Source organism: Takifugu flavidus, chromosome 17 (genome assembly GCF_003711565.1).
Source record: "Takifugu flavidus isolate HTHZ2018 chromosome 17, ASM371156v2, whole genome shotgun sequence".
Taxonomy (NCBI): domain Eukaryota; kingdom Metazoa; phylum Chordata; class Actinopteri; order Tetraodontiformes; family Tetraodontidae; genus Takifugu; species Takifugu flavidus.
In genome coordinates this window covers 3,305,471-3,332,317 of record NC_079536.1, presented here as the reverse complement: position 1 = coordinate 3,332,317, position 26,847 = coordinate 3,305,471, and the positions used below count along the sequence as shown (strand labels likewise).

Sequence of the window (26,847 nt, the reverse complement as noted above, 5' to 3'; positions counted from 1 at the left end):
TCAAACAGGCGGCGCTACTTCAAACAATAAAACACCTTATTAAACCCCAACATGAGGGGGCCTCTGGGAGGGGAGACTTTTGATGTGTACACAATAGTGAATATATTTAGGTCCTCACCAGGAAGGCGAGGATCTCTCTCCTGACTGCGTCTTTATTCCGAGGATATCAGGAGCCAAACTCAATAACTTCCGATCGCAGCTCCTTCCACCACTGACTCATCCCTCAGCCTTTGCCGGGAATTCACCCCGCAGCGTCGTTTAATGCTGTCAAACTATAAACCCGCTCCCATTGAACACAGATGGGCCGGGATCCAACAACGGGCTATCAGAACCAACGGCTAATTTTAGCCGTTTTTAGCTGGTAGCAGTCGAAAAACAAAATTTAATCTCAAAAGAGTCCAAAAAAAAAAAATGAGGAAGCTGTGAGTGAATCACAATCCTGACGGCTGAAAGGGAACTGAAAACTTCATCGGATTCGGTATAAAGATGTTTTTATAGGAAACAACAATGAATGAAAGAAAAAGGACGGAACGCTGCCGCGACATGGGTGGAAATTTAAATTGTCCTTGGATTTCATAAAAATGGAGTCTGTCAGAAAAAGGAAGCTTTTATCCCGGAATCGAGCGGAGGCTTCTGGCTCCTTGTTCGGCTCAGGCAATAATCCGGATGACAATCAAAGAGGTGGCGAGGTCACAGGAACAGCACGCCACCGTTTACATGACGCAACGCCGCGTGATTTCAGCCGACGTGAATGCTATGCTAGCATCTCCCTGCTGCTGTCTGAGGGGAACGATGAAATCAGGATTCAAACCGGCACCTTTTCCTGTGCTCTGATTATCTCCTCCCTCTCCCACTGCCAGGCATTTTTCTTCTTCCACAACGGCGCCATCCTGGGCCGCGTCCAGCGATGAAAACAGGGGCGCCGCGGTGCACCGCTAACATTAGCCCTGCTCGCACAAACACCGATTGCCTCGTTTCTCCGCATGCAGATTAGCCTCCGCGGAGCAATGAGCCGTCGCACAACTCATCGCTATTCCGGTGGCGAAAGCGCCGGCCGAAAATTAAGACGCTAAAAGTTAGCAAAAAGAAGTGAATGATCTGATGGAACATTAGCACGGTGCGAAGATGGCGCGGCTGCTACCTTTGTGATGGGCTTTTAATCACATATTAATGCGAACATTTGCTCGTCGCGACAGGTTTAGCTGTTTGTCCAGATTTTCTTCCCTTTTTTAAAAAAAAAAAAGAAGGAAAAAGTGTCGCACAAAGACTTTTTTAATAGCCTTTCTGGTACATGTAGGTCATTTCTCCTCCCTGTGGAAATCCAGCCTGTTTTAGGATTAGAGGGTAAGATTCATTACCACTGAATTTAATTACAGCAGGAGGTGGTGGTGGACTTTAGCATATTAGCCCCTTCATCCACTGGCTGGTACATGGATGGGGGGGAGGGGGGGGCTATCTTGGCTCCAAGAAGAAAGACGGGTTCGGGTTACGTCCACAAATAAATATCTCAATTTCATATAATGATACAATGGTTTTGACTTTAGCTGTTAGCTAATTAGTTGTAGTAGAAGATGATGCCCTGGTTTTAATTACGGGGCCCCGTATCACACGGAAATGAGCAGCGGCCCTGCGTGTGATTCATTATTTAAATGCACAATATTTAATTAGCCAATATTACGCAAGAGGAAGGGCCGGCATGATCGGCAGCAATCAGGCTAAACAATATGACCGCTGAGGGGAAAAGAAGCTGCTAACACAAAAGCACGAAACAAAGCGCTTTATCTCATGGTTTTGTCCTGTTAGCTTCTTCGGTGTTAGCCGCTACTTTAAACACACGTATCTTCTCACTCACGCTTACGCACAGGCCAGCTGCTATTAGAACAGCTAACCTAAAACAGGAAAACTTAACTAAAAAAAAATAGCTTTGAATGTCTGAAAAACTGAATAAAATAGTCACGCCGCCAACTCTGGAACGCCTCCAAAAATTAATGAGATCCAAGCAAACATCTGGAAATTCTTTCATGCAAAACCATCTGACAATTAAGCAAACGGGGACGAAAACAGAACCCGGCACAAACAAATAGTCTTTTTAGTAACTACCCACATGAAGGACGCACGAAGGACGCATGCGTCGGTCCTCATCTTGGCGCCGGCGGCCTCATTAGCGCAGCTACGTGAGTTCCTTCCTGGGCTCCAGGTGCATCATACCCCTGGTTGAGTGTCATTAGCACAGCGTGCTAAAGTGCTGCTTTCCCATCACACATAAAAGGCGCTACTGTAAAAGATAACTGGGTTTCACCTTCCAAATCGAGCTCTTTTAAGCTAATTATGCTCGCTCGCCTAACATGAAAACGGAAAGCCGAATCCTCGTTGTTTCTGAAATGAGAGTACAGCTGAAAGTGGGCGCTAATCTGATTAGCGAGCCGCCGCGTGTGTTAAATGAACAGCGGTTTGATAGACTTTAACCCCGGGGTCCAGAGATAAGGGGGAGTAGGTGAAGGGGCGTTAGCGGGGGTCAGCTAAAGATGCAAACATAACAATAAAGATGAGCAGATTCTATCCCTCATTACCGGAACATTTGTAATATCTCCGCTTCGGGAAAACCGCTCCCAGTTAGGCGGGGATCAAACTGCTTTCGCTCTAATTAGGTATCCGTGTGAGACGCAATTAGCAACGGCGTGAAAAACGAGCGGCGCTCCGCAGCGCCTCGTTACGTCTCCGCAAACTGTCCAACAGGTCGTTTCTGTCAAATCACTTTATTTCACCTTCAAACCGGCTTAATTCCTCTTTCAACCGTAGTAAATATGGAAGCACTTCCCAAGTAAATCGGATTCGTTACCCACTCGTGGAAAAACCTAGCTGAGGGCTGAGGACCCTCCTGAATAATTCGGGGGGGGGGGGGGGGGGTGAAAATTCACTACACCGGCAGGAGACAAAAACACATAAAAGAGGGGAAACAAAAAATAAGAATATGAGACGCTCCAGTCTGGCTCAGGGGTCCCGGCACATGCATCAATATTTTATTCCTCCGTAGCGTTATTACACACCAGGAAGATGGAAAACGGAAAAAAACGTCTCTGTCTTTAGCGTCTCCGCGCTGTAGCTAAGCTAAAACACGAGCGCGCGGTCGCTGCTGGAGCCTGAACCGGCCGCCGGGGGACGTTTGACTCCAGCCTTTGCGGGTTAAAGAAGCCCCTGCGGCGTTTTTAGCGTCCGCCGCTGATATACAGTGATTGACGTCCCCCCGACCGTTAGCATTTCAGCCGCCGCTATCGACTCCATCGGGCTCAGCTGGTGGTTGTTTTTTCTTTCCCCCATCTTTGTCCTTCATTTGGCTTCAAGCTGGTTTAGTTGATTTGGTCCATTTTTCCTCGTCTCCAGGACGGAGTCCCGCTCTCTGCCGACGGGGGACAGTCCGTATCGGAATCGAGGCCACAACGGAAACTGATCCGAACTCCCCACCTGAGGGCAACATCTGGAACGCCGGGCCGTTTGCAGCATTTAAGCTATCGGATCTGTTCCATCAGGATGAAACACGCATCACAGCTTAACAAAAGCTGTTTATTCATCTCCTTCTACACTTTTTATGCTAAGCTAATGAAGCTTTTCCCTACTAGACACAATAAATTTCAATGAGTGACCATATTTTGGGCGACCGTTGCATTTTTTGAGCCCGTGAATGCGACGTGTGTCCTGGATTACGGTCTCCGACTCCTCTGTTCAGATAGCGGCTTCCCCCGCTGTCCTGGGGGGTCTGGGGATGCCTCCTGAGCCTCGCGCTCCCGAGTCCTCGTCCCTGGGAACGCGGCGTGCAGCGTCCCTCCGCTGTCGGCTCCAATTCCCCTCCTCTTCAGCTGATCGCGCCGCTCCCGCGCAGCTGAGCCGACATGTTTGCAGCACCGGCGAGCGCGAGTAGACGCAATTGAGACTGACCTTTGGAAGCGGCGCCCTGTGCTCCGTGATGCTAACCCCTTTGACGGCGGGTGTCTAATAGAATAATAATGAAGTAGTTTGCATGGCGAGGTGGCGGCGCGCTACGCCGGCTCCATCACAACGACGTGTGGGACTCTCCCCGACACCCAGGCTGCATATGGTCCGATGATTAAACCCAATCCGTCCCGCAGAAGCAGGTTCTGGCTGCCAGGTCACATGTTCCTCACGACGGACGCTCGTGAAAGTCAAATGATCAGCGCCGATATTAGCGTCAAACATACGGCTGGCGGTGGTTCGTTAGCCTGATGCTAGCGGGGCCACTCACACCTTAACGAATAATGTCGTTAAAGCTAATAACCGTTTGGATCGTTCTCCTTCTTCATCTCCAGAGGATTCGGATGCCAGATGAATTCCTCCGTCATGTCAAGTTCTCCCTTTTCTTGCTCCATTTATTCATACAGGAGGAAGTCGTTCAGCGGGGACACTAGCTAACGTACTTGAGCTGGTTTGGGAGGTGAAATAGGGCCATTTATTTCTAAAAGCGTCCTTATTTGCGCTCCCCCGAACCAAATATTTAACTACACGCGCAGAAATGCTAATCGCATCGTGTTTACCGCTAAGTGTTTGTTTAATGGATGAGTTGCTTTTTCCAAGACCAGCGTCAGCGTTTCCTTCTTCTCCTTTCTTTCCTCTTTTTTTCCAACCCCACACTTGAAAGTTCCCGAATGTGTGTTTCCACCAGCCCGGCGCGACCGCGGCTCATCCCGGGCCGCCACACTCACCCGCGGCGGCGTGCCAGAGCATAACGAGACGTTTGGTTGTGAAATTCCCAATCTGACAGAACGCATTAAAGCAGACGGCAGATGCGAAAGGAGCGGCGAGGAAGTGATGACTTCCCGTTTCTTCCCGACTGGATCACGTCCCCACGTTGCTCGGGGGTCCGCTCGCCGTCCAACAAATCACCAAACCGCGGCGGCTGTCCCATTCACTTCCTGTTTGTCACATCGGATACATCTGACAGATCCGCTAACGCCTCACGTCGCTCTTTAGCCTTTTACAGCTGACTTTACAGAAACTAGCTTGCGTTTAGCCGAAGCGCGAAGCTGGAAAAGAAAGAAATCCTCTCTTGACATGCGAGGACCTTCCAGGTCGAGTCAGGAGGTCGGATTATCCCGCCTGGACTCCGTCTCTTACGGCGTGTCCTCGTGACGGCAAACAAACACGGGGGCGCGACAGCCGCGATGGCAGCGGACAAATAATGTGACAGCTTCTGGAGCGCCGCGGCAGGCGGCGCCGCCCGCGGGGGAGGGAATGAATCCGATTTCTCACATTTCTGGGACGGCGGCGCAGACAGAGCCGACGCCGACAAACAAGCAAAAAACGCAAATCAATACGCCGCCGCGCCAGAAGTAAAGAGGCTACTTGTTAGCAAAGGGCTTGCAAATGAGTTAGCGTATATTCCATAAGGATAAGCGGATCTCGACACAACTATGAATAAGTAATCAGGCTGTTTGCGTCCTTTGGGATTTACTAACAAGAAAAGCAATCAGACGCGAGCGTGTGGAAAAGGGAAGCTCTCAGATTTCCACTTGTGTCTCTCCTGTAACGCCGACGACGCACTTGAAAGCGACACGTCGGAGCAGATGTTGCCAAACAAGTTCTAATAGAGCTGGATGGATCCGCGGATCAGACGCCGTTTTAGGGAAGAAAGGAAGAGCTCGGAGATGAACTCCAGCCAGGTCGCAGATTTGGATTCTTCCATCCCCGGAGAACAATTGAGAGGCGACTGTATCCTGATTCCAGCTGGAGACGCTAATCCGATTGAGGAAAAGGGGGTTAGCGGTAGCGGACCCCCCCTAAAAAAACACACAGATGAGGACGATAATCCAGCAGATGAGCCGGAGAAGCACAACTAATTTAATAATAAGACGAGAAAATTGTCCAAGATAACGGAGATCTGGAAACCATCTGGTCCACCACACACACGCGCGCGCACGCACACACACACACACACAACACACACACACACACACACACACACACACACGCACACACACACACACACACACACACACACACACAGGTAGCCGCTGCTGTATTTCATTTAATCAGTTCTCGGGTCATGGGGGGTGGGGGTATATTTGGTTTTTTTTTAACTAAATTTAGCAAAGTTGTTGGATTTAATGGGAAAAAAAGAAAGAAAGGAGAAAAAAGAAGAAAGTTTACAAAGAAAAATGCATAAAACACTGAAAGTTCAGGTATTAGCACAAATCTGCCCCAAGTCTAATAAAACATGTGAAAGCATCCTAATTAAATTGTTATAGCGACACAAAAGCTAGGCTAAGCTAGGCTAGTTGGACCTCAGCCCTTCTTGAGTTATAAATCAACAGCATCTACTTTTCCTGTTGCTACATGTCCCATCCGCTAAGCTGTGTTGGTTATCACATTATACTCTGACGATGCTCAACTTTAGCCTCAGAAATACATAAAAAGAAGGTTTCCATCCTCCTTCAGAGGCATCATGTGACCCGAGTCACGTTAAACGTACAAAAACATCGTCAAGCAGCACAAAATCAGGCCTAGCGTAGCGATAATGTCATCACTTCTCTGTCTCGGTGTCGCCGAAATCTTTCGCCTCCATTTTGTCAAGTTGTTGAAGACGTAAAACGGCGTCCGTTGCGTTCGCGTGATTAGTCTGAGCGTTCCGCCGTTAGCTTCGCCGCTAGTGCCACCGGGAGCCTTTGGCACTTACTCATCTGTGATGCTTGTAGCTCGACGGAATAGCCGCCTCACGAAGACGCACTCGAGTAACACGCAGCTTTTCCGGAGAATGATTACAATGCAAATTAGCCTGTCAAACCGGGCCGCCGTCCTCGAAAGGAAGACGGCACATCTGTACCCAAACGCACGTTAGACCGGCGGCGCCAAGACGGGCAGAGCGTTCCATCCTCTTCTGCCTTCATTTAACACGTTATATAGGGCGGCGGTGGGAACATGTCCCAGATTCTTGGGTCATTATGACGAGAGGTTATTGATACGCGTGTCGCTGCCCAGCTGCTCTAAACCCAGAGCCAAATACGCAGAAATCCTCCGGAAAAAAAAAAAAAGAAGACGTCTTTAATCGCTACGAATGTTCGGAGGGAGCCCGTTTGCGCTCTGACGCGAGTAGAATTCGTGGATTAATAAACACACGATTAGCAACAGCTGAACTTTGCTACATTCTCTCCTGCAGATCGACCTTCACGCTAGTCAACAGCAGCCAATAGCGTGGCACCACTGCCAAGGGGGCGGGGCTTCCGGCAGGGTAGCTAGGATCGGGCAAATACACTCAATGCATGCGTCCGGCGTCACATGTGCGCGGCGAGTCCCCGTGTGTCGTGCGCGTGAGCGCTGATCCCGTTAGCGGACGCGTCTCGCTTACCTTGCCAACATACAGCGGTTCGTTTCCTGTGTACTCTTCCAGCACAAAGAACTGGTTCCATACCCAGCTGCGCCTGTGCCTGTGCAGGACCTCCCAGGGGCCTGGATCAGAGCGCGGGGACTTCTCCAGCTCCCCGGAGCCCTGAATCAGCCCCCAGCAGCTCCCCCACTCCCACAGGGGGAACGCCAGTGCCAGGAGAGCCAGGGCTTTGCCCACGCCTGAGCGGCGCCACCCCATCATCTGGGCCTGCGCCAGGAACGCACTGAGGAGCGACGACTAAAAAAAGACAGCGAGGCTGAAATGTCAGCGCCCTCGGGGCTTTGTCCACACGGTCCCGACCCCGGCGAGAGGACTCAGACCCGGCGCGTGGCCGCGGAAAGAGTCAAGCTCTGCATTTTGTGGCGTCGCTCTTCTGCCTTCCCGCCCCCGATCACAGGCAAAAAAAAAGTGGGGCAGCTCCCTTCACTCCGGAGCCGAGGAGTTGACATTAAAGCCGGCTAACGGGGTCATCGGCGAGCGGGTGGTGTAATTGGCACCTATCAGGATGGAGAAGAAAGGGGAGAGAGACAAAGACACAAGGGGAGAGAGAGAGAGAGGACGTCAGCAGAATCGCCTGGGTGACCGCAGCCATGGGCCTGCTGATGCAACCATAATGACATTTTTCAGCAATCAGAAAGAAATTGGTCAAAAGATGAAAACAGTCAACGGGCCGTCCTCCGCCGCCACGTGCCGAAGGACGGCCCGCAGAGGTCGGGGTGTTAATCGGGGACTGATGGCGGCGGGGACGTCCCCGGTTTTCAATGGGCGACGCAAAGAGGAGTCAAACAACGGAGGCTGCCTGGAATAACAATCAAAAATCAGCGCCGCGGCCTTTACCGCGCCAAGGTCGGCGCTCTGTCACACTCCGCGGGCCGGCGGCGGCGGCGTGGGCGATGCTAACAAGCCGCGGCGAGATTAAAAATAAATCTGAGCTGTCAGCGGCGTGATGGCCTGAGCGCGGCTGACCTCTACGCCCCCGACAGCCCGTGCGTCAGAGGCGGATCCGTTCTCCACGGTGCCGAATTCCCCACGACGCCGCGACATGACGACTCGTCAACGCAGGAAACGAGGGGGGAAAGCAGCTGTTTGCGCCGGATAATGTTCTTTGTGTCACCCTGAGAAGTTAGACAACACGCAAACCTCATTACGGCGCCGCTATCGTCTGTCTAATTCGACACGCGGAGCTCGCTGGGAGACGCGGCTGGACTCAGAAACGGGAACTACGGGAGGTCTTCCGGAAGCAGATGTTTAGAAAGGAGAGAACCGGCGGGATGAGCGAGGTAATGGCGGTGACCTCATCATCCCACGCCGGCGTTCTCCCGCTCCTCTGGCAGGAAAACAATAAAAACAAACGCGGCCGTCAGAGGTGACGCCTCGTCGTTCTAAACGGGGACGTGAATCCGTACGCCGCAGATGCTCAGGTGTCGTGGTGACGCTGTCATCATGCTAGCATGCTAGCCGCTTCGCTGTCATATGTATGAAAAGCACCTCGAGCGAAACCGACGTTTTAATTAAAGGTTTTAAATTTTATGTCCACTATACTTAAATGTGTAAATGTGTTCATTTCTTGTTTTAATATGTAGTTTTAGGTTGTTATTATCATTTAAAGCTACGTCGGTGTGATAATTGTGGTGTTTTTACTGAGCAAGATTTACATATTTATATTAATGTGGAGGCGGGTCCCCCTCCGTGGTAGCTAGCGCTTCTACAGGAGCCCTGAATGGAGAAACTTTAACTTTGGGAGTACAAAAACTGAAATGTCATCAGAATTTAAATCTACCCTGAAGCGGCTGACCGGAATCATTCTGTTGATGTCAGAAAATGACAAAATTTGGACATTTCACCATTTCCTGAGTTTTATTTCTGTTCTCTCACCTTTTATTTCAGACCATTTGACGTTAGCGTGTAGCAACACTGCGATAGCAGCGTTTCCCCAACCTCCTAACCTCAGATGGAATCTTCTAGATGATACCGGTTTCATGTGTGCACGTGCACGCTCACGTTTAACCTTTTTCCCTCTTGTTTTTCCTGCGAGGCAACATTTTCTCCTTGAACCTGGAGGAGCCGCGGAACCTTTTTCTCTTTCACGTGCACGCGCCATGTTGCCCATAAGTGGGGCAGATGTGGACGGTGAAGGCGGCGGCGGCGGCCGGTTTAGCCCGGCGGCCAAACGGAGGCTTCTCATTCCATTAGAAACAACATTAGAGGAGACGAACGTCAGATACACACCGGAGATTCGGCTAATGCAGTTGTGACTCGTAGCCGAGTCCAGATATCGGCTTCGTATTAAGTGACCTTTCACTAATTCACCGTCTATTTGATTTGCTCAAATAGAATTTTAAAAAATGAAGTTGTGGGGAAAAGCTTTACTGGACCCAGCTCTGCTACAGGGACCAGTTTCTCTGACCTGACTTAAACCTCTACATGGTCCAACTTGAGGCCCTCTGATCAAGCTAGCCTTTGTACGCTAGCTAAAAAGCTAGCTTCATTTTAACCACAACTGTATCGGACATTATATTTGCCGATATCAGGAACAACTTATGGTTTCAGGGTCTCATCTTAGATGAAACGAGGGAGATTTCTGTCATACTTTCATGCTACGAGAACAAACGAGAACAATAAACCTGCACCCGGGTCCCTTGGTGACCTTGACCTTTGCTGCTGGTCAACGGCCCAAGTAAGGAGCAAAATCCAGCCTAGTTCACTGGATCCCTTCCTGGATGATCCCATGGTGTCAGGGTTCTGGATCAGACCTGCAGTTTTAAATGCAGCTCCGGGCAAAATTGAAGGTTTTAAGCGGCGGCGAACGCGAACAAGACGAAGCACGATGAAAAGAAACAAATCTGGTTTCATCGTGATGGATTACCTCACGCAGTCGAATCGGGCCTGATCTCTGCTGGCGCCGCGACTGACGCAGCGTCACACGCGGGGGTGCTGGGGGCGCCCCGTCTTCGCTAGCGCACATCAAACCGCCGCTCGCTCCTCATTTAAAGGCGGTTTTCGCTCCAGAAAACATCTGCGCCCCTCAGCTGCTTCTCCCCACCCCGTGGAGGGACTCAAACCCGCTGCTTCTGTTACGCTGGGCCGTGAAACAAGGGCCCAAAGAGCCCGAAACCGACCAGGGTTCCTCTCTGACGTCCCCCGAAGAGAACGCCGCCGGTTGTTTGGGCAGCGTCAAAGTGACGAGGCTAAACGAAGTGAAAACGGGAGATAAAGCCGTGAGCCCCGCAGTCATCCCCCGACTCTCTTACACACTGTGTTCTAATCCCATTTGGCAGTCTCACAACAGGATTACCAAAGCCGGGGCGCTCGCTAACCAATCACACGCTTCCTCTGATCCATATTCTCTTCAATCTTCGGGCGGCGGGTCATGAAACACACATGCGGGGACTTCGGCGCGGCTCGTAAAGCCTCTCTGGTGGCGTCCATCAAGTTCACAGCGCTTCCTCGCGGAGATGAGATCCAGACCCGGAATGACACTAACGCGGAACTTCATTGATTTTTCCTCCCCCCTCCCGACCTTCCGATGTGTTTGTCTCTTTCTGGGAGGATTCAGAGGGTCAATATGGTCCTCAAGGACACCAGGGAGCCCCTGGGGCCGGCCGCCGAGGCTCAGCTCTCGGGTCTAAAGGTCCCTCCGCAGGTCCATCACATTTTCACCATCACTGACGTTGACGTTGCTCCGAACAAACACGTCTGGGCACTATTTTCTCCAGGAAACAGCCAAACAACTTGAGCCAAACCGCAGTCGCTCCAAATTTTCTACATTTTCTCCATTGTCCTGCAGCGGCTGCATCTTCCTGCACCACGACTCTCTCGCTGCGCCCTCAGCTGACTTCTGCTGCCCAGACACTGGAAAAGAGCTCCCATTTCTAATCATTCTCTGACTAACATGAGCGCGAAAAAGGCGATAAAATAATTTTTAAAAGTTCCTGCGGGAGGCGCCTGTTCCTGAGATCAATAACCGATCAGCTGCACGAGCCCAGCAACTTCGGAGGTGAAGAGGAGCAACAGAAATCAAGTCCCCGTCGGACTGACGGCGGAAATCTGCGCCGCAGGAAACAAGTGTCCGTGGAATACTAATGACGGGATGGAGGGAATGTCTCGGGAGGAGCGTGGATGGACGGAGGAGCGTCGCGGGAGTGAGGGATGGAGCGGAGGAGCGGTGCTGCGGATACTCACCAGAGGAGAAGTTCGCCACCGCGGAGACGGCGGCTGCCGCAGAAAGTTGGCTGCGTCCTTCTCCCGCACGGAGAGGGGGGGGTGGGGGAGGGAGGCACTGGAGCGGGAGGGAGGGAGGGAGGGGGGGGTGGGGGTAAAAGTGAGAATTAAAGTTAGGGGCTGAAATTAGTCCTGGCGCGGCACCGAGGTGCTGGAGATCGGAGAGGACGGCGCGTAAAACGCTCTCACCGTTTGGCTGAGAGGAGGCACGTCTGATCTCTCCCCGTCCCTCTCTCTCTCTCTCTCTGCGCTCCTCTCTCTCTCTCCCTGTTCCTCTGGGTCTCTCTCTCCCTCTCTCTCTCTAGGGAAGCCCAGCTGCAGGCTCTCGACCAGCCCTCTCTCTTCCAGAGGAATCAGCCGCGGCAGCAGCGGAGAGTCGGAGCGCAGCTCTCATCCGAGCCTCATCCTGAGCTGCTGACTGGTGCGGGGAGAGAGGGGGGAGGGAGGGAGGAGAGGGGATGGGGGGGGGAGGAGAGAGAGTTTTGACTGAATGAAGTTGGGGAAAGCGGAGCCAGAGACGCACGCGGCGCTTTGGCCGAGCGGAAGAGGAACCGGGTTTTGGAAGGTGCCAAGTCTGTGGCAGCAGATGGCGGGAGGACTGTGGACTGGTGGAGATGGAAACCAGTGGAGGATTCAGCGAGGGGAACCAGTCAAGTTCCGCTGCTCAGAACCTCCAATTGACAGATCAGTTCACGCCTCTTTGGTGCGTTTGCGTCACATTTTGAATGCGCGTTTTTCCCCCGTTTTGAGCTGCAAACGGGTGTGAAAAAAGACTTCAAAGTTCTGAAAAATCACCCAGATTTGGTTAAAATCCTGCTGGGGTTGAAAACCCACCCGATTTAAACCACAGTAAAAAAAAAAACATTTACATTATTTGTACAGATTATTAAATCCGTATTATAATTAATAGTCCGCATGAGGCGTTTTTGTGGATTTAATACCTTTGTTGCGTGTGTTTTTTTATTTTTATTTCTTTGTAATTGTATTGCCCTTATTCCATTTCGGGATTTAAATAAGAAGCATCTTTTCTAAAGTGTCAGGCTGGATTCCTCAGGGCCGATTATTATTTATTCACACCCGTCTTTGGTCCATTTGCTCCAGACAATAAAACAGGTGGAACCACGAGGCTGACGCTTTCTTCTTTTGTGGTTTCTTTTCGGTCTTATTTGCGTCTTCCAGGCAGGTTTGACTCCTTTTGTGGTGCCGGAGACGAGGAGCGACGACCCAAACTAACAGAAAGAGCAGCCCCTGTCTGTCACACCTGGAAGAGCAGCTGGAATGAGCGCGAGGAGGAGGAGGAGGAGAAGGAGGAGGTCCGGGAGGCCACGGAGCAAGGTGAGAGAGTGGGTGTGCGAGAATAAAAGGAGAGGTGGGGGAGGGAGGGGGGGGGACAGCACTGCCGTCAGCTGGCGAGAGGTTTTTAATTGGAGGGTGACATTGGGAGGCCGACTCGTCAGCTCTTCTCCATCAATCACTCGCGGTCAGGAGATGCCCGGGGTGATGCTGCTGCGCCCCCCCTCCCTCCCCACTGAAACACACGCCAGCTGTGCAGGGCCACTGCCACGTCCCCCCCCCCCAGTGACCCGCAGTCACCTCGGCGATCTGCTCTCTGGTGACGCACGGCCTGATGGCTCTTTTTGTTCACGCGCTAACGAGGGAAGCGGCGCTACTGTGCACAAGTTTATGGAGCGTGAGAGAACCTGACCCCCCCCAGGGGTCGGTGGAGGTGGGCTGGTTCACGTCGCATCTGTGTGTAGAGGCACTTAATACTTTAATAAAGAGAAGAGGCACGATGATTCACTCTTTAAAGTTCTTTTAGCACGTTAGCCGATAGCTAGACCCTCCTGCATTGGGATAAAACTGTAAACTAATCAGAAAAATCTCTTCACGATGAACAATTAACATTGAACATTCACCAATTTTAATAACTGAACCTGTTTATTTAGCCCATCCTTTATATTAGCCCCTTGGCTAGGCTAATGTGGTCAACAACGGGTAAAAAAAACAGACCTAAATATGGACCAACAACAAACTAAGCTGACATAGATCAACCAACGGTCAACCTGTGCAACGTCAATGCTAAACCTAGCTGGGACGTCGTTGGACGATAATAAATAAATAAATCAGCTAAAGCTATTTGAGGCCGTTGCTAACCTGCTTGTGAGCTCATAACCACAACGAAGCTCATTTGTTTCGCGCCTCTTTTGTTTCTCTACAATCGCAAACAGATCGATGCACAAAACGACCACATATGCTGATGATTCCCGTTAATTCCCGATCGATCTCTGACCCGCTAAATGAGCGTTAGCTCCTGTAAGCGCCTTTCGCCGCCATTGGAAACAGATGATTGAGACACTGACTGTCTAATTTCAGCTCTAAACAAGATATTGATCGGACGTTTAAAGAACACATGCACGTGTCCCCCTAAACTTGACTATTTATTTTTATTCGTGAGGACTTCTTTCCGTCCTCGGGCTCGTTGTTGCCGGAGCGATGACCTTTTTTTCACTGTTCCCAAAATGAACGTGGAAGTTACCTCCTGTTCTCTGTGAGCGCACCAGTTTCACACATTTTCAAAAATTCAATGATGGCCAGAAATTTAAATAGAAAAAAAAAATGGACAGTGAGCATCGCTAAACCACCTTTAGCCATTTAGCTGCTAGCATTTTGCCAAAGGGGAGGGTTTTGCGGTCTCGACTTAACATCAGAACATATTTACCTTTCATGCTGTATCCTTTTAACATCATTTTCCACTGATTTTTGTTGACTTTTGCCATTTTAATGGTCTATTCCTCCTTTTTTTTCATGGTTCCTCATCACATTTTGTAATTCTCTACGAGCCAAATTGAGATGAAGACATTGAGGCGGCTGCAGAAGCTTCCACTTCTTTGGGACGCAGCAATGAAGGGAAAGTGATGACGCAGCATCACCTTCTGGCTACGCACAGCCGCCCGCCCGACCGCTGAGCTCAGCTCGTCTATGCTAAGTCGAGGCTAACCCAAAGCCAAGACTCACCTAATCAAAATATAATAGTTGATATCAAAGCATTTCTGGGGGAAAAAAATGAGTGACGCGGGACAGGCGGTAAATCGGGGTGACTGAAGTGGTTTGATCCGCAGTTGTGTTGGGGGGGGGGGGTCCGTGTGGGGAGCACGGCCCCCTCCTCCATGTCTGGACTAATCTTTTGGTGGGTATCGAACGATTGTTTTCATCAGACGTCCGAGGGTCAAGAGATCAAGTGAAATAATGGATCACCTGATCACGCCGGATCGATCCAGATGGTCGCATCCTCGCCGTCCGTCAGGCCGCCCGATGAGATGAGATGAGATCTCTTACCGGCTGAAAGTGCCATATTCCAGAAAGGCTCTTTCAGATTACACAAATGCCCCCCCACCAACCCCCAGCCAGGGTTAAATAGATTATGGGGGAGGAAGAGCATCTCGCTGGGTTGAATCTTCGTACTTGTCTTGCAGAGGGCTGAAACTCGCACAGTTTAGTGTATCGGCTTCTTAAATTTACAGCTTTTCTATGGACTTTAACCCCCCCCCCCCCCTTATTACCCCGTCCTAATCCTCATTGATATACCCTGAAAGTGTCCAACTCTGCACACAAGCAAACGCAGAGGCTGGACGGTGGCAGGGACCTTCCTCAAGGACGGCCTGGAAAATAATCAATGCTGCTGAAGGTTTTCCTGAACTTGTGGCATCTTCTGCATTGTGGCGGAAAATCTGCCTTGTGCGGCGAAGAGAGCCGGCATTCACTCTCCGTCGAGAAGATCAAGCCCTTACAAATGGAAAAAAAAAAAAAGAAAATACTTGTGGTGGATACTTGAGGCGGGCGAGTACGGGGGGTCAGCCTCGGCAATCAGCGCATCCTCGCCGCGGCCGGCCCTGAAAGAGAAAACGTCTCGCCGCAGACAGACGTGTTCATTCACCTCGGGTTGTGTCGGCCGGGATCCTGAGCGGAATGCTAATGGCACGCCGGGATCGGCAGCACACAAGGATCTGCGCTCCCTCGATTCACGTAAAGATCTGAACCCACTGCGAGGAAATAAGGCAGCCCGGTGCCCCCCCGCCGTCAGCGGAGCGGCGGTAAGATACTGCAGAGGAAGACGGTTAAAGTCTGGGAACACAGCAGAAGGTTGAGGATTCCGAATACCTGCTTTCAAAAACTGGAGCCAAATGCTAGCGTCAGGTCGTTAGCGCTCAGCAAAGCACGTTTTTATTCCCTGAATGCAACTTGTTGTAAGTTGCCTTGAACTATGCCGTATAGACAGGCTAGTTCCAGGTCCAATTCAAGCCCCTCCCCCAAGTGATGTGTTAGCCCCATGCTAGCCTAAAGATTAAGCCTGTCTCTGGAGAACGTTACGGAATAAGCCCTGAATGGAGATCCTGAGCTAACTTAGCTAACAGCGACACTTGCATCAATAACACGTCCTCTTGCTCTCCGGGCACAACATCAACGAAAATGAAACAATTAGCAACCGATTTGCATAACTCCCTCTCGTCAATACGAATTGGATCAGACCTTGAAAGGAAACGGGCCGAGCAGCGGCGTTTGGGGACGGCGCAGCGTGATTAGCAAATACTTTCATGACCCTTGTTTATTTGTTTTGCACCTCCAGAGTAGTTTTTTTTTTTTTTTCCAATTAGGGATTTTCCTGGAAACTGGAAAATGTTCCAGGTGTGCGACAGCAAGCTTTGCCCGGATGTTTTGTCAGTGGGAGGAATAATGTCGGAGTGTGTTGTACACAATGAGGGGGAAGGAATGAAAGAGCACAAACAAGACAGGAATGAAGATGGGGTGGGGGGGGGGGGGGGGGGGCAGGAAGGGACAAAAAGACAAAAAAATAAATAAAAACGAGGCTTTGTGGTGATGGTAGCTTCCTGGTGATTGGGGGGGGGGGGGGTAGTGTGCACGCTCCAACAGTCTGGCTGAAAACCTCCAGGCCTGTTTGCATTCAGCCCGGCGGCGCCGCGGCGTTCACGGCTGCCGAGCCGGGAGAGAGCTTGTTATCCTCCATCTCTTCGTCTCACGTCCTTTTCTTCCCACATTCTGTCTTCCCCAGTCACCCCCCGTGTTCTCAGGCCACCGTGTAACGAGGAAACAAGCCTCTGATGCCTCCTGCGAGGCGCAGGTGAATGCAAACGCCGCCTGCTGAGGTCCTGGAAATCAGACTGCTGGGTGGAATCTGGCGCTGGCGGGGGCGTGCGGGCCATCGCCGCGGCAACAGAGGTGAGGCCCCACGCTGGAGGAAGAGGAAGTGAAGAGGGCTCGCCTGACGGACGCCGTCGACAACAGGTTGTCAGTGTGAATGCACACACACACACACACACACACACACACACACACACAACACACACACACACACCACACACACACACACACACACACACACACACACTCGCGCCTGACAGGAGGACACACTCCAAATTGCAGCCGGAGCCAGACTCAGTCATATTTCAGTGCTTCTCGTTAACTCGGGGAGTTTCTCTTCTGCCCGTTAAATTTCCTTCCGATCTTTATGTGAACGTACGAGCCAAGAAGTCTTGCTGAGTCAGCGGGCGGACGGGAAGCAAAATACTGACATTTGTGACTATAAACTCGGGTGGAAAAAAATGTAATTTACCGTCGCAGCAACTCAGAGAGGAAGGAGGAAAGAAATAATCATGTCAAATCAGTTGCATTGACCATCAGAACACACGTAACACCCGTGTTGCTCAAATGAAAGATTAAATGAGTCTCTAGTTTATTAAACTTTAATCGAATCAGCTAGCTAGCATCTGACAAAATCGGCAAAATGAGAAGTTTATAAATGCAACAAAACTAGCATGGTTAGTTTCTGGGGTTAGCGAGGTTCGTTCTTCACCAACGCTGACGAGCGACTTCCCCAAATTCATTTATGCAGACGACACATTTTTGTTAATAAATGTTAATAAATGCTAATAAATGTTACTAAGGAGAATTCAGAAACAAGAGCGTAGCTTCATCGGTTAGCGCTTTCTTTCGTAGAAAGGACAAATGTTTAGATGTAAACGTTCACATTCAAGAAAAAAGCGAAAGGACACAAATCAGATCGTGATGCTGAATTTTGGCTTCAGTGGGGGGAGAAGATAATTGCTAACTGCTAACTCAGACAACAAAACAAGCTATGTGTGTTTTCTTCTCTCCCGCGGCGTCGCGTGTAGCGTGTTTGAAGCTAAAGTTTGTGTCGGTGCCGCTCAGCCCAGAGTGACACGCTTTGATTGAGCCCATGTCTGAGGCCGTGTAAGTCTTCCCATGAAAGGCCCCCTGGGGTCTCCTGTGGTTCTGGACTGTGCTCGGGGCCACGCTAGCCTCTGATGACAGGACCCCCCTCAGGTCCCAGCTGCCGCCTGCATGAAGGGAACACTCATGGCGGCCGGCGCCCGTGTGGTCGCCCACGTCCATCACGGCTTTCATTTCCTTCGCCGTGCCATTGATCTCCCAACCATGTGACACGGTGCCGACACCGTCTTTTAATCTGTAGAAAAGAGCCTGACCCGCGGACCGCCCCTCCTGGGGGGCGAACTAAACCAGGCCGCGATGGAAGCCATTACTTTCAGCGACACTTCGGGATCCGGGGTTTGTTGTGCTCTCAGCCCTCATGGGGGACGTAAAAAAAAATAAATAACGGAGGCTACAGCAAAAGTGAGCAAATTGCCGAGGGCGGCATCCTGCTACGGGAGATTTAGCCGCGGTGATTTATGTCGGAAACTGGCGAGGCCGCGGCATTTTCTCGTAAATACTTGAAATCCAACGGTGAGATCAGCTCGGACGCCGCTCCTCTGAGTAACGGCGGCTTCCTCCGTCAACGCCGTCTGACATATTGTTTCAGGAGAACCGGGGGGTCGAGGAGGGGGCGTGTCGCCGTGGACGCGGGCCTACACTTGGCAAGAGAAATTAAAGGTCATTTTGAGAAAGCGAAAATTAATGTCTGCTATCAATTTGGGCTTTTAGAGAAAGTGACACATTTCAGCGGGACACGTTTTAATTAGGTCATCTGTAGCGTAGCGACAGCGGCTAATGGTGCGAGAGACGCAGGAAACAAGGAACTTGGGAACGAACGCCGGAACAAAACTATTTGGTTGTAATATCCGTCGAATGCAGCAAACAGAGCAAGCGCTAGCTAAAGTGGTTAGCACAGGTTAGTAGACACGAGTATGATGTCCTGCTCAATGTACGATCAGAAGTGAAAAGTAATTAGTAAGGTAGCGTTTATGCAGGTGTAATAAGCGGAGAAGGTTTGACATTGTAATGTCTGTCCCCTTGTGGCTCCGCCCCATTCAGGCAGCACGCCAGTGCTAAAATGAAGCTAAGATCTGGGCGAGGCGGTTCAGCCCACATTATTCACTTGTCAGAAGTCACCAGGCCCAACAGTCCCACGGTGGTCGCTGTGGGCGGAGCTACACACAGTTATCTCTTCCTGTAACCATGGTAACATCCACTTCAGAGCAAGTACGATGTCTGAACAAGGTCGGCTAAGCTAAAGGACCATCCGTAACTTACTTTTATATGTTTAGTTTATTTCCTTTTAAATCAACAAACTATGTTTCTCGACGCGTAAAACACATTTATTAGTCAGACAAATGACAATTTCAACACTAATAAAAAAAAATTAAATCCAGATATTTTATGTTCCGGTAAAAATATTACACAGATATCACAATTGTGATGATTGTCACAACAGGTGCTCGGAAATATTTCTGCAAAATTACCATAAAACTGCACCGGTAGCACCGCTGAACGCAGATCAAAGCGCAGATCAAAGCGCCATTAAAAGGCGCATGCAGACTTCAGAACGGGAGGAACCATTACGACAAGTTCTTTAAACGGCGCCGGTCGCCGTTTCTACCTTCTGCCCAGAAAATAAATAAGATAAGGGAGCGCCATGAAGGCATCCATCATTCAAAGTGGAAAAGGGTAATTTAGCCGGGCCCTCCTGACAGCTTTACAACTTTGCACGCTATTCTATTTTAATTGGCAATCATGAATTAACCGAATGGAAGGCCCACTGCCGCCGATGCCTCTCTCACCGCCGCTTTTAATTGGGTCGACTTGATGAGTTCCTGAGATAAAACCAGACAATATATTCTCCTGATTGGCAACTCGTTTGTTGCCGTATAATTAGGCTGCAGAGGCACGTGACCACTGCAGGCGGGCGCCGTCCTTTCATTGGCGCGCCCCGGCTCCAGGACTGTACGACGTGATGTTTCAGATGTCCCTTTTCCGATTATCTCAGGGTCTTATTTCGCCGGAACAAAATGTCTCTCGCAGCAACATCGTGTCAGTTTTCAGGTAGTTGTGCTGCTACTGTCACTTTAGCTAAACACTGGGAGGTGTTGTGCAATCACAGGAAGTTCTATTGAAGAGCAGTTTTCTTCTTTAAAAGCCAAATTCTTACGAGGCTGGTTCTCCTGTTCGTAGTACAGCCTCGCCTTCTCCTGAATCGCTTCAGAGAATTATAGTTTAAGTCAGTGGTCCCCAAACTACGGCCCGTGGGCCGGATACGGCCCGCCTCCACATTTGGTCCGGCCCCCTGAACAATACCAGAAAGCATTTTGATTTTTTTTTTTTTACATATATGTGTATTTGTATTTGATAATTAAGTTGGACTGCGCATGAGTTATTTCCTGACTTTTGTTCTGTGAAGAATCCAGAAAGGGTTATTTGATTGTGCTTTCTTGAAAACGATAATGGTTTAAGTTGTCCGAGCAGCTGTTTTACCCTGTTTTCAGATCAGAACAGCTGATCTCTGATGACTTTGTTCCTTATTTGCGAAGTGGAGATTAGCAAATTTGCTTTAGCATGTTGATGTGCTGTACTGGAACTTAAATTGTGACTCAGGGATTTTTTTTTCCTGACTGACTTTCGGCTCACTTTTGTAATACTTCGTAAATATTTCATCGTAACAAATTTTTGCCAAAAGAGTGTGAATTGAATAATAAAAGCTCACTCATTGAGCGCTGAGATTTTTTACTTTTTTTTTTTTTGACGCTGGGTCCAAATGATTAAAACAATCCCCGAGGCTCCTTAAATTCACCCCACACTTTTACATATAAGGTCAAATGTTCAAAGCATTCCTCCGTTCCACTCTTTCAAAATAGGAGGGGAAAAAAGGGATGAAAATTTAATGGGCTGATGAATAAATATTTTGTGTCTCCAGGACTCAGCACTTTCCCGTTTCCCGCAGCCGGCTTAATTAACTTTTCCTCCAGCCTTTTGTAAATTAACACACCTCTTACTGTCCTTCCACCTTATTTTTCCTCATCAGTCGGACAAAATTAGCTTTATTTTGCGCAACAATGCGTGGCACTAAAAGAGGGATAATTACGCAACCTTTAGCTTGTCGTGCAGCTTTTTTTCCGTTACAAAGCTAGCCAGAACGTTAGCTGAAGGCAAAAATCTTTACTTCTTTCATTTATATCAGTCCAGATTAGGAACTTTTGACAGTTTCACCCGACTCAACAGGAAACCGTCTCCGTTTGTCTCATCCGTTGTAAAATCTTAAAGGACGCGAGTCAGCTAAAGGGTTGTTTGTGCTCAGATTCCTGCAGATGTGGACCCATCGCCACAGCATCCACAGACATCCAGCTGAGCGCTGCAGCCGAACCACTGAACCCAAAAATAAAGTTGTTTTAGTCGCCCACTCAAAGAAACAACCACAACACAGCAGTCAGGACAGAGAGAACCGGAATTAATTTGGAATTATCAAGCAGGAAAATTTGTTACCAATCAGGTGAATGTTTAATTTTTATGATAACAAAGCACAAAAATGACAATCTTTTTTCCCCCCAACCATTTCTCGACTTGTCAACCTGATCTCACAGATTAATCATCACATCTGATGTCGTCTTTATGAATATATCAGTCTAATTCCCTAATTTGCTCTGTGGTGGAATTTCCACAAAAAAAGCTCGTCAGAGATCTGCATCGTAAATGACGACGTCTTTTTGACCGCAGCACAGACGGTTAAATACTAGCTAGTTAAACAATATATTTGTTCCATTAAGAAATCACCAAAATACCAAAATCCTATTCAATATTAGCTATAAAACAAGGTTAGCATTGGCTGATATTATGGGATTAAGATTTAGATTCAGTTTAGAGGATGCTAATCATTTCTAAAGAGATCGTCTTGACCACCGATGCTGCTTGAAAACGTCTCTCTCACTTGACCCTAAATGACCTCTGCTGTCAATCAAAGCGAAGCCCCTCCCCCGCCCGCGCTCTTTGTTTATTGCTTCTGTCCGCGCCCCGATCGGGCCCCAAACGTGATAAACGTGACGTTACTCCATCAAACGATCATTAAATGTTAGGTCATGCCATGGCAGCAGAACGCCGTGGCAGGAAGTCAATGAGGTGAGGGGAGGTGGAGCGTGCCTGGTGGAACCGCATGCTGGGAGGGATCAATGGCTCATCTAACACCCGCATGCCCACTCATGACCATCACACCTCTTACACACTCCCCACGTCGCAACGCCCAGCTGCTGCGAAATGAGCGCACGCGGTCGGACCCGATGGCTCGTGATGACTTCCTGGCGACAGGGAGCGACCCAAAGCCGTTTGCTCTTGGTTCCAGACCTCATCAGTGGTCCCATCATAGCCTGCTGGTGGTGTCGTGGCACCAGACCCTCCAAACGGTGACCTTGAAACGTGGCACCTCCTGGCCCGTCACCTGTCACCTTCACACGCAGGCGGAAACACGACATTTTCCAGTGTTTTACAGTAAGTAAACAGTGTACAACAGATGTAGGGTTTCAGGTTCTATACTTGAGTGTCTCTCTCTCTCTCACACACGCACACACACACACACACACACCTCCCGCTGAGGCCTCGCAGCCCTTCACTGGCGTGTGTGGGTGTCGCAGCGAGCTCAAAGACTTCACGTGAGGGGGTATTTATAACTGTTTATTTTCAAAAGTTAAAAAGGTGCCAATCAGGCTGTCGTGCGAGCTGACGCGCCGCGCTTACGTGACAGAACCGGGCTCAGTTTAGCCCCGAGTGGAGTGAACCACCGTCAGAAAGCGGGGGTGTTCAAAGGAAGCGCTGCAGTTGCTGCCTCCTTTGGTTGAAAGCAAAGGAAATCGGGAGAGTGCGAGGGATAAACTTTATTAGGATGAGGCAAAAGTATCAAAAACAATCTTTTTAAGGGTAAATCGGTACATGATATCGTATGCTAACGAAGCAGCACGTCATTGTCACCAAGTTCCAGTTCTAAGTTCGCACGCTATCAATTACGCTCCAAGTTTCCCTGGAATTGTGTTGGCTCCGCCCACCTTCGTGTTCTTAAGAGAACAAAATTTAGCTAAATCCTCTCGCACGAAGTGTGAAATACAGCGGATTAGACTCAGACGTGGTGAGAATTTCCACCAGAACAACGTCCGATAATGCCATCGTTGTTTTGTGGGGAAGGGGGGGGGTTATGCAGTTTAAAGACTGTTGAAACAATAATGCAGCTTGCCTGGAGGAGCAGGAACGGGCGGAGGAACAATGGGGATTCATCTGCCGCGGTTCCTGACAGAGGTAAATGAATCGGTCCATCAGCGCGACACCTGAGAGACGGTTCGGGAGCCTGTCAAGATAAACTCTTAAGGATCTTGCGAGGGGGGGGGGGGGGGGCACTGCAGCAAGGTCATCGTCACATTGCATCAAACGGGGCGCCGGGAGGAGGAGGAGCGCTTTTGTTCCCTTATGTGAAGCTCCATTTGCCAGAGGTAACAATTAAGACTCATCTGTCAGCACCGGCTAATGTGTTCATTCCCAATTTCGCTGGCTTTCACTTGCTCATTTGCGGCTTCGCCGGCATCATTAAAATCCCGCCGCGTTCCGGAAAACAATGCGGCCGCGCTGCCACTGTAATGTTACTTAAGGTGGGATTCTGCCGCCTTTGAGGAGCGTCGGCCCCGCCGGCGATCCAGAGGAGAGAGTTAAAGGTTCATTTGAGTGTCACAAAAGTCCTGGTCCCCCCCCAGAGGTCCCCCACCCCCGCCCCACCTGCAGCCCGTCGGTTCCAGTGAGCTTTATCAGATGTGACAGCTCCAGTCCAGTAAAGTGGGGGTCTTTAACAAGAGTGTTTTTCGGGTTGAGGGTTCTCAGAGGATGAGTGGAAGACCATCGAGAAGCAATTTATTTCTGAGATTCCCGCGTCGCTTGATGTTTTATCAAAGCTGAAGGTCAGAGTTGGCCCCCCCGAGGTCATCGTAGCGTTAGAGGGCTTTAGACGTGAAAACTGTCCTTAGCGACGGAGCCTGGGATTCGATCAAAACCGGTCCAGAAGCCCCCGAACACGGTTCAAATGCTCACACCCTCCAGGGCCAGTCAGGCGTACCTGAGGTGCTGGGATAAGCTCCGCCCACCTTCGACCCGGGACGGGATCAGAACCGCTTGACGATGTTCTGCAGGAGCTACACGGCAGTGACGAAGCCGCACTTGAGAGAAAACAAGTTGTTTGGGATTCAGGCTTTAATCAATTCCGACAGAGTGTTGCAGCGAGATAACGGAAGGGAGTCATTGTCTTAAGTCCTGATCCTGATGCGGCACTGGGGGAAGGGGGGGTACATTAACAATGCCCAAATCTGCTCCCTCCGTTGTCCTGGTCGCCTCTCGCCCCAAATGTAGCGAGAGAATCCCGCCACACTCACAACACTCCGTTATCTCCGGCTCCTCCCCTCGTCTTTTTATTCCATAAACATCTGCTGGCGGAGGAGAATCCTTAATCTCTCCGGGGCTTTGTTTCAAATTTCATTATCGGGACTGAATGAGGATTGGAGCCGCTGCAGATGCTACCGCAGTTTTGGGTTTTTCCCCCCTTCCGTTTATGTCAATGGATTACAAAGAATGATCATCTAATGTCCATCGTGCGGTAAATTACTGACGTTTTGATTAGTTGGAGACAAATCTGAGGGTTTTTTCGAGCTGTTGATGTGGGAAAAAAAAGCTTTGCGATGGTTCCGGGTCCAATTTCTTTGCTACCCACAGTAAACATGGTTGCTATTGTTCTCAGGGACGTCCCAGAGTTGGGCTAGCTTGACATCTCTGTGTGGCAGGGATTAAAACCACCTAATTTAGCTTTACAGAACCCCCCAGGAGCAAGCACCCGAGGAGGGAATACTACCCTCTAGAAGGGAGAAACCTTGAGCAGGACCAGGCTGGTTGTTGTGCTGCGACAGAAAGTTCCCCAACTATCTCTGGAAGTTCTCTCCATCCATCCGTGCAGTGATTGTCACGTATTCCCCGCGTGGTCTGCCTGAGACGCTTGAGCCGATCCGGGAATCTCATCCAAAGTGATTTGTTCAACAGTTCCGGAGGCTCAGAGCTCGGCGAGGGAGGGGGGGGGAACAAAGGTCCGCAGACGTTAAAACGCTCCTCTGAGCTGAGGGAAGCGGCAGAACCCTCCGCGGGTTTGAAACTACAAGCGGCTGCTTTCAAACGAAAGTGGTCCTGTGATCCGTTGTCGATAAGAGGCTGCGGTTCAAGAGCGGCTCCGGCTGAAGGATGTTCCGGCCCAACCGACACTCGGAGGGTGAACGGAAAAGACCTCGAAGGCGTCGTCGTCTGAAGGGAGGGGGAGAAAAACCCGGCAGAAGCAGGCCTCCATTTTTAAAACAAACCCTCCGTTGTATTCAGCCACAACCCGGCGCGCTGACTGATCTCACCATTCCGATCCTGGAAGTTTTCCACACCATCATTCGGGATTGTCCTCACAGAATTATGGTGCCATTACTGGGCTCCATTCCGAGACTTTCCTTTATTGAAAAAAAAGACTAAATAAAATGGACGCTTCATTTGCTGTAACAAGAAAACTTGTGAAGAAGGAAAGGCGGCTTCAGCTTGAGTGGACCTCACTTTTCCCTCAGGGCTGGGACCCCCCCCCCCCCGTGAACTGGGAACTTCATCAGGAGGCTGGACGGACCGGGAGGTGGCCTTGGCGGAGCCTCGAAGGTGATGAATTAGCACATTAAAAGTGCATTTTCGATTTCTGCTTTTGTGTGACATTAATGTTCGCTTTGATGTTTTGCATCAAAGAACATGCGGCGGGATGTTGATTCCACGGAACGGGCGAAATCGTTCTCCGACATTATTTCCTCCGCAGGAAATCGCTTCCTGTCGGCCGACGTATCTGCGAGGTGGAAGGGAAATAATCGCCGTTCTGACATCCCGCCTTTTATTTCCCAGCGCTTTGATAAAGATGCCGATGCTATTTATGAACCGTGGAGGGGCGGGAGAAACACAGAACTCCGGTGGCGTCTTTAAGGAAATCAGCAGAATGAAACCTGCTCCGACGCTTCAGGTTCTGGTATCGGGATTGAATTAATTTGCCGCTTTCATCTGTCGGGACCCATCGAGCCTCCTGCTAATGACAGAGTGACAGCTGAAGCTCTGAGGGAGAAGAAGCTAACAATAGCAGCAGGAAACAGCAACAACTTGTGAGGGGATGACAAACAGCAAAAGCTACCAAGGTTTTTTCTGCGTTTTTTGATTTAGAATCCGACCCGTGATGGATCAGAGGGTAGTACAAGGCTGATCCAATCTGTGGTTCTACCATTACCTGGATGAAACAGTCGGTAACACCCGCCTCCCTCCCTCACCAGGGTGCTGTGAGAACAGGCCTAACGCCTCAGGTGCTACCAGATATGAGAATGAGTTCGGAACCGTGAGGGGAAACGGTTGTCCGGCGCTGGCGGGCAGCTAGCTAGCTGCTTTAGCCTCAGTCCTGTGTCATTCCAGGGTGAAATCACCTCTTGATTTGGTCCGTCCCTTGCTGTGCACGGTGATGAGGGCCATTTCCGGTGCGTTTGTGAGACACCTGTGTCCTGCGGCTCCTCCCCTCCCCCTCTACAGTGTTATTACACACTTGGAACTGCACAAGTGAAAAGAAAAATCCACTAAAAATTGATAGATGTGCAGAAACGTTGGACATTATTATCCGTAAGGTTTGAAACGTGCTAACCGGTTCCTGTCGAGCTACTGGGCCACCTGGTGGTGAGGGTGTGAAATAACAGCTTTAATGAGCTATGACGTCACAGTCTTAAGGTTTATTATCTGTGAGCCTTGACTGCGTTTGTATTTTAGCACAAAAAAACACAACTTGATTCGACCCCCCCCCCCAAATATGAATGAATACAGCAGCTGCCTGTAATTAGCTGCCGTGAAGCCATCAGCGGCGCCTCTCCTGCGCGACGGACCGCGTCCGCGCTCGTTAGACGGAGTCA

The 26,847-nt window shown here is 50.1% G+C and overlaps 1 protein-coding gene and 1 long non-coding RNA gene across 5 annotated transcripts in view; one reads left to right on the top strand and one right to left on the bottom strand.

Annotated features, from left to right (window-relative positions):
• LOC130514104 (cadherin-7-like) overlaps positions 1-26,847 on the bottom strand; it is a 72,166-nt gene that overhangs the window by 40,665 nt on the left and 4,654 nt on the right. Inside the window, exons 1-2 of one of the 4 annotated variants that reach the window (XM_057013463.1) lie at positions 11,576-11,741; positions 7,355-7,890 (exon numbers count right to left, since the gene is read on the bottom strand). In XM_057013463.1, the coding sequence (XP_056869443.1) occupies positions 7,355-7,594 (240 nt within the window). In that variant the 5' untranslated portion in view covers positions 7,595-7,890; positions 11,576-11,741. Of the gene's footprint in view, positions 1-7,354; positions 7,891-10,259; positions 10,569-10,688; positions 11,438-11,575; positions 11,742-26,847 lie in introns of those variants that run through there. The other 3 variants (XM_057013464.1, XM_057013465.1, XM_057013466.1) reach the window with 3 other exon arrangements.
• LOC130514109 (uncharacterized) overlaps positions 12,094-26,847 on the top strand; it is a 29,774-nt gene continuing 15,020 nt past the window's right edge. The window contains exons 1-3 of the long non-coding RNA XR_008946915.1: positions 12,094-12,317; positions 12,794-12,949; positions 16,683-16,915. This is a non-coding gene — a long non-coding RNA (uncharacterized LOC130514109). The remainder of the gene's footprint in view (positions 12,318-12,793; positions 12,950-16,682; positions 16,916-26,847) is intronic.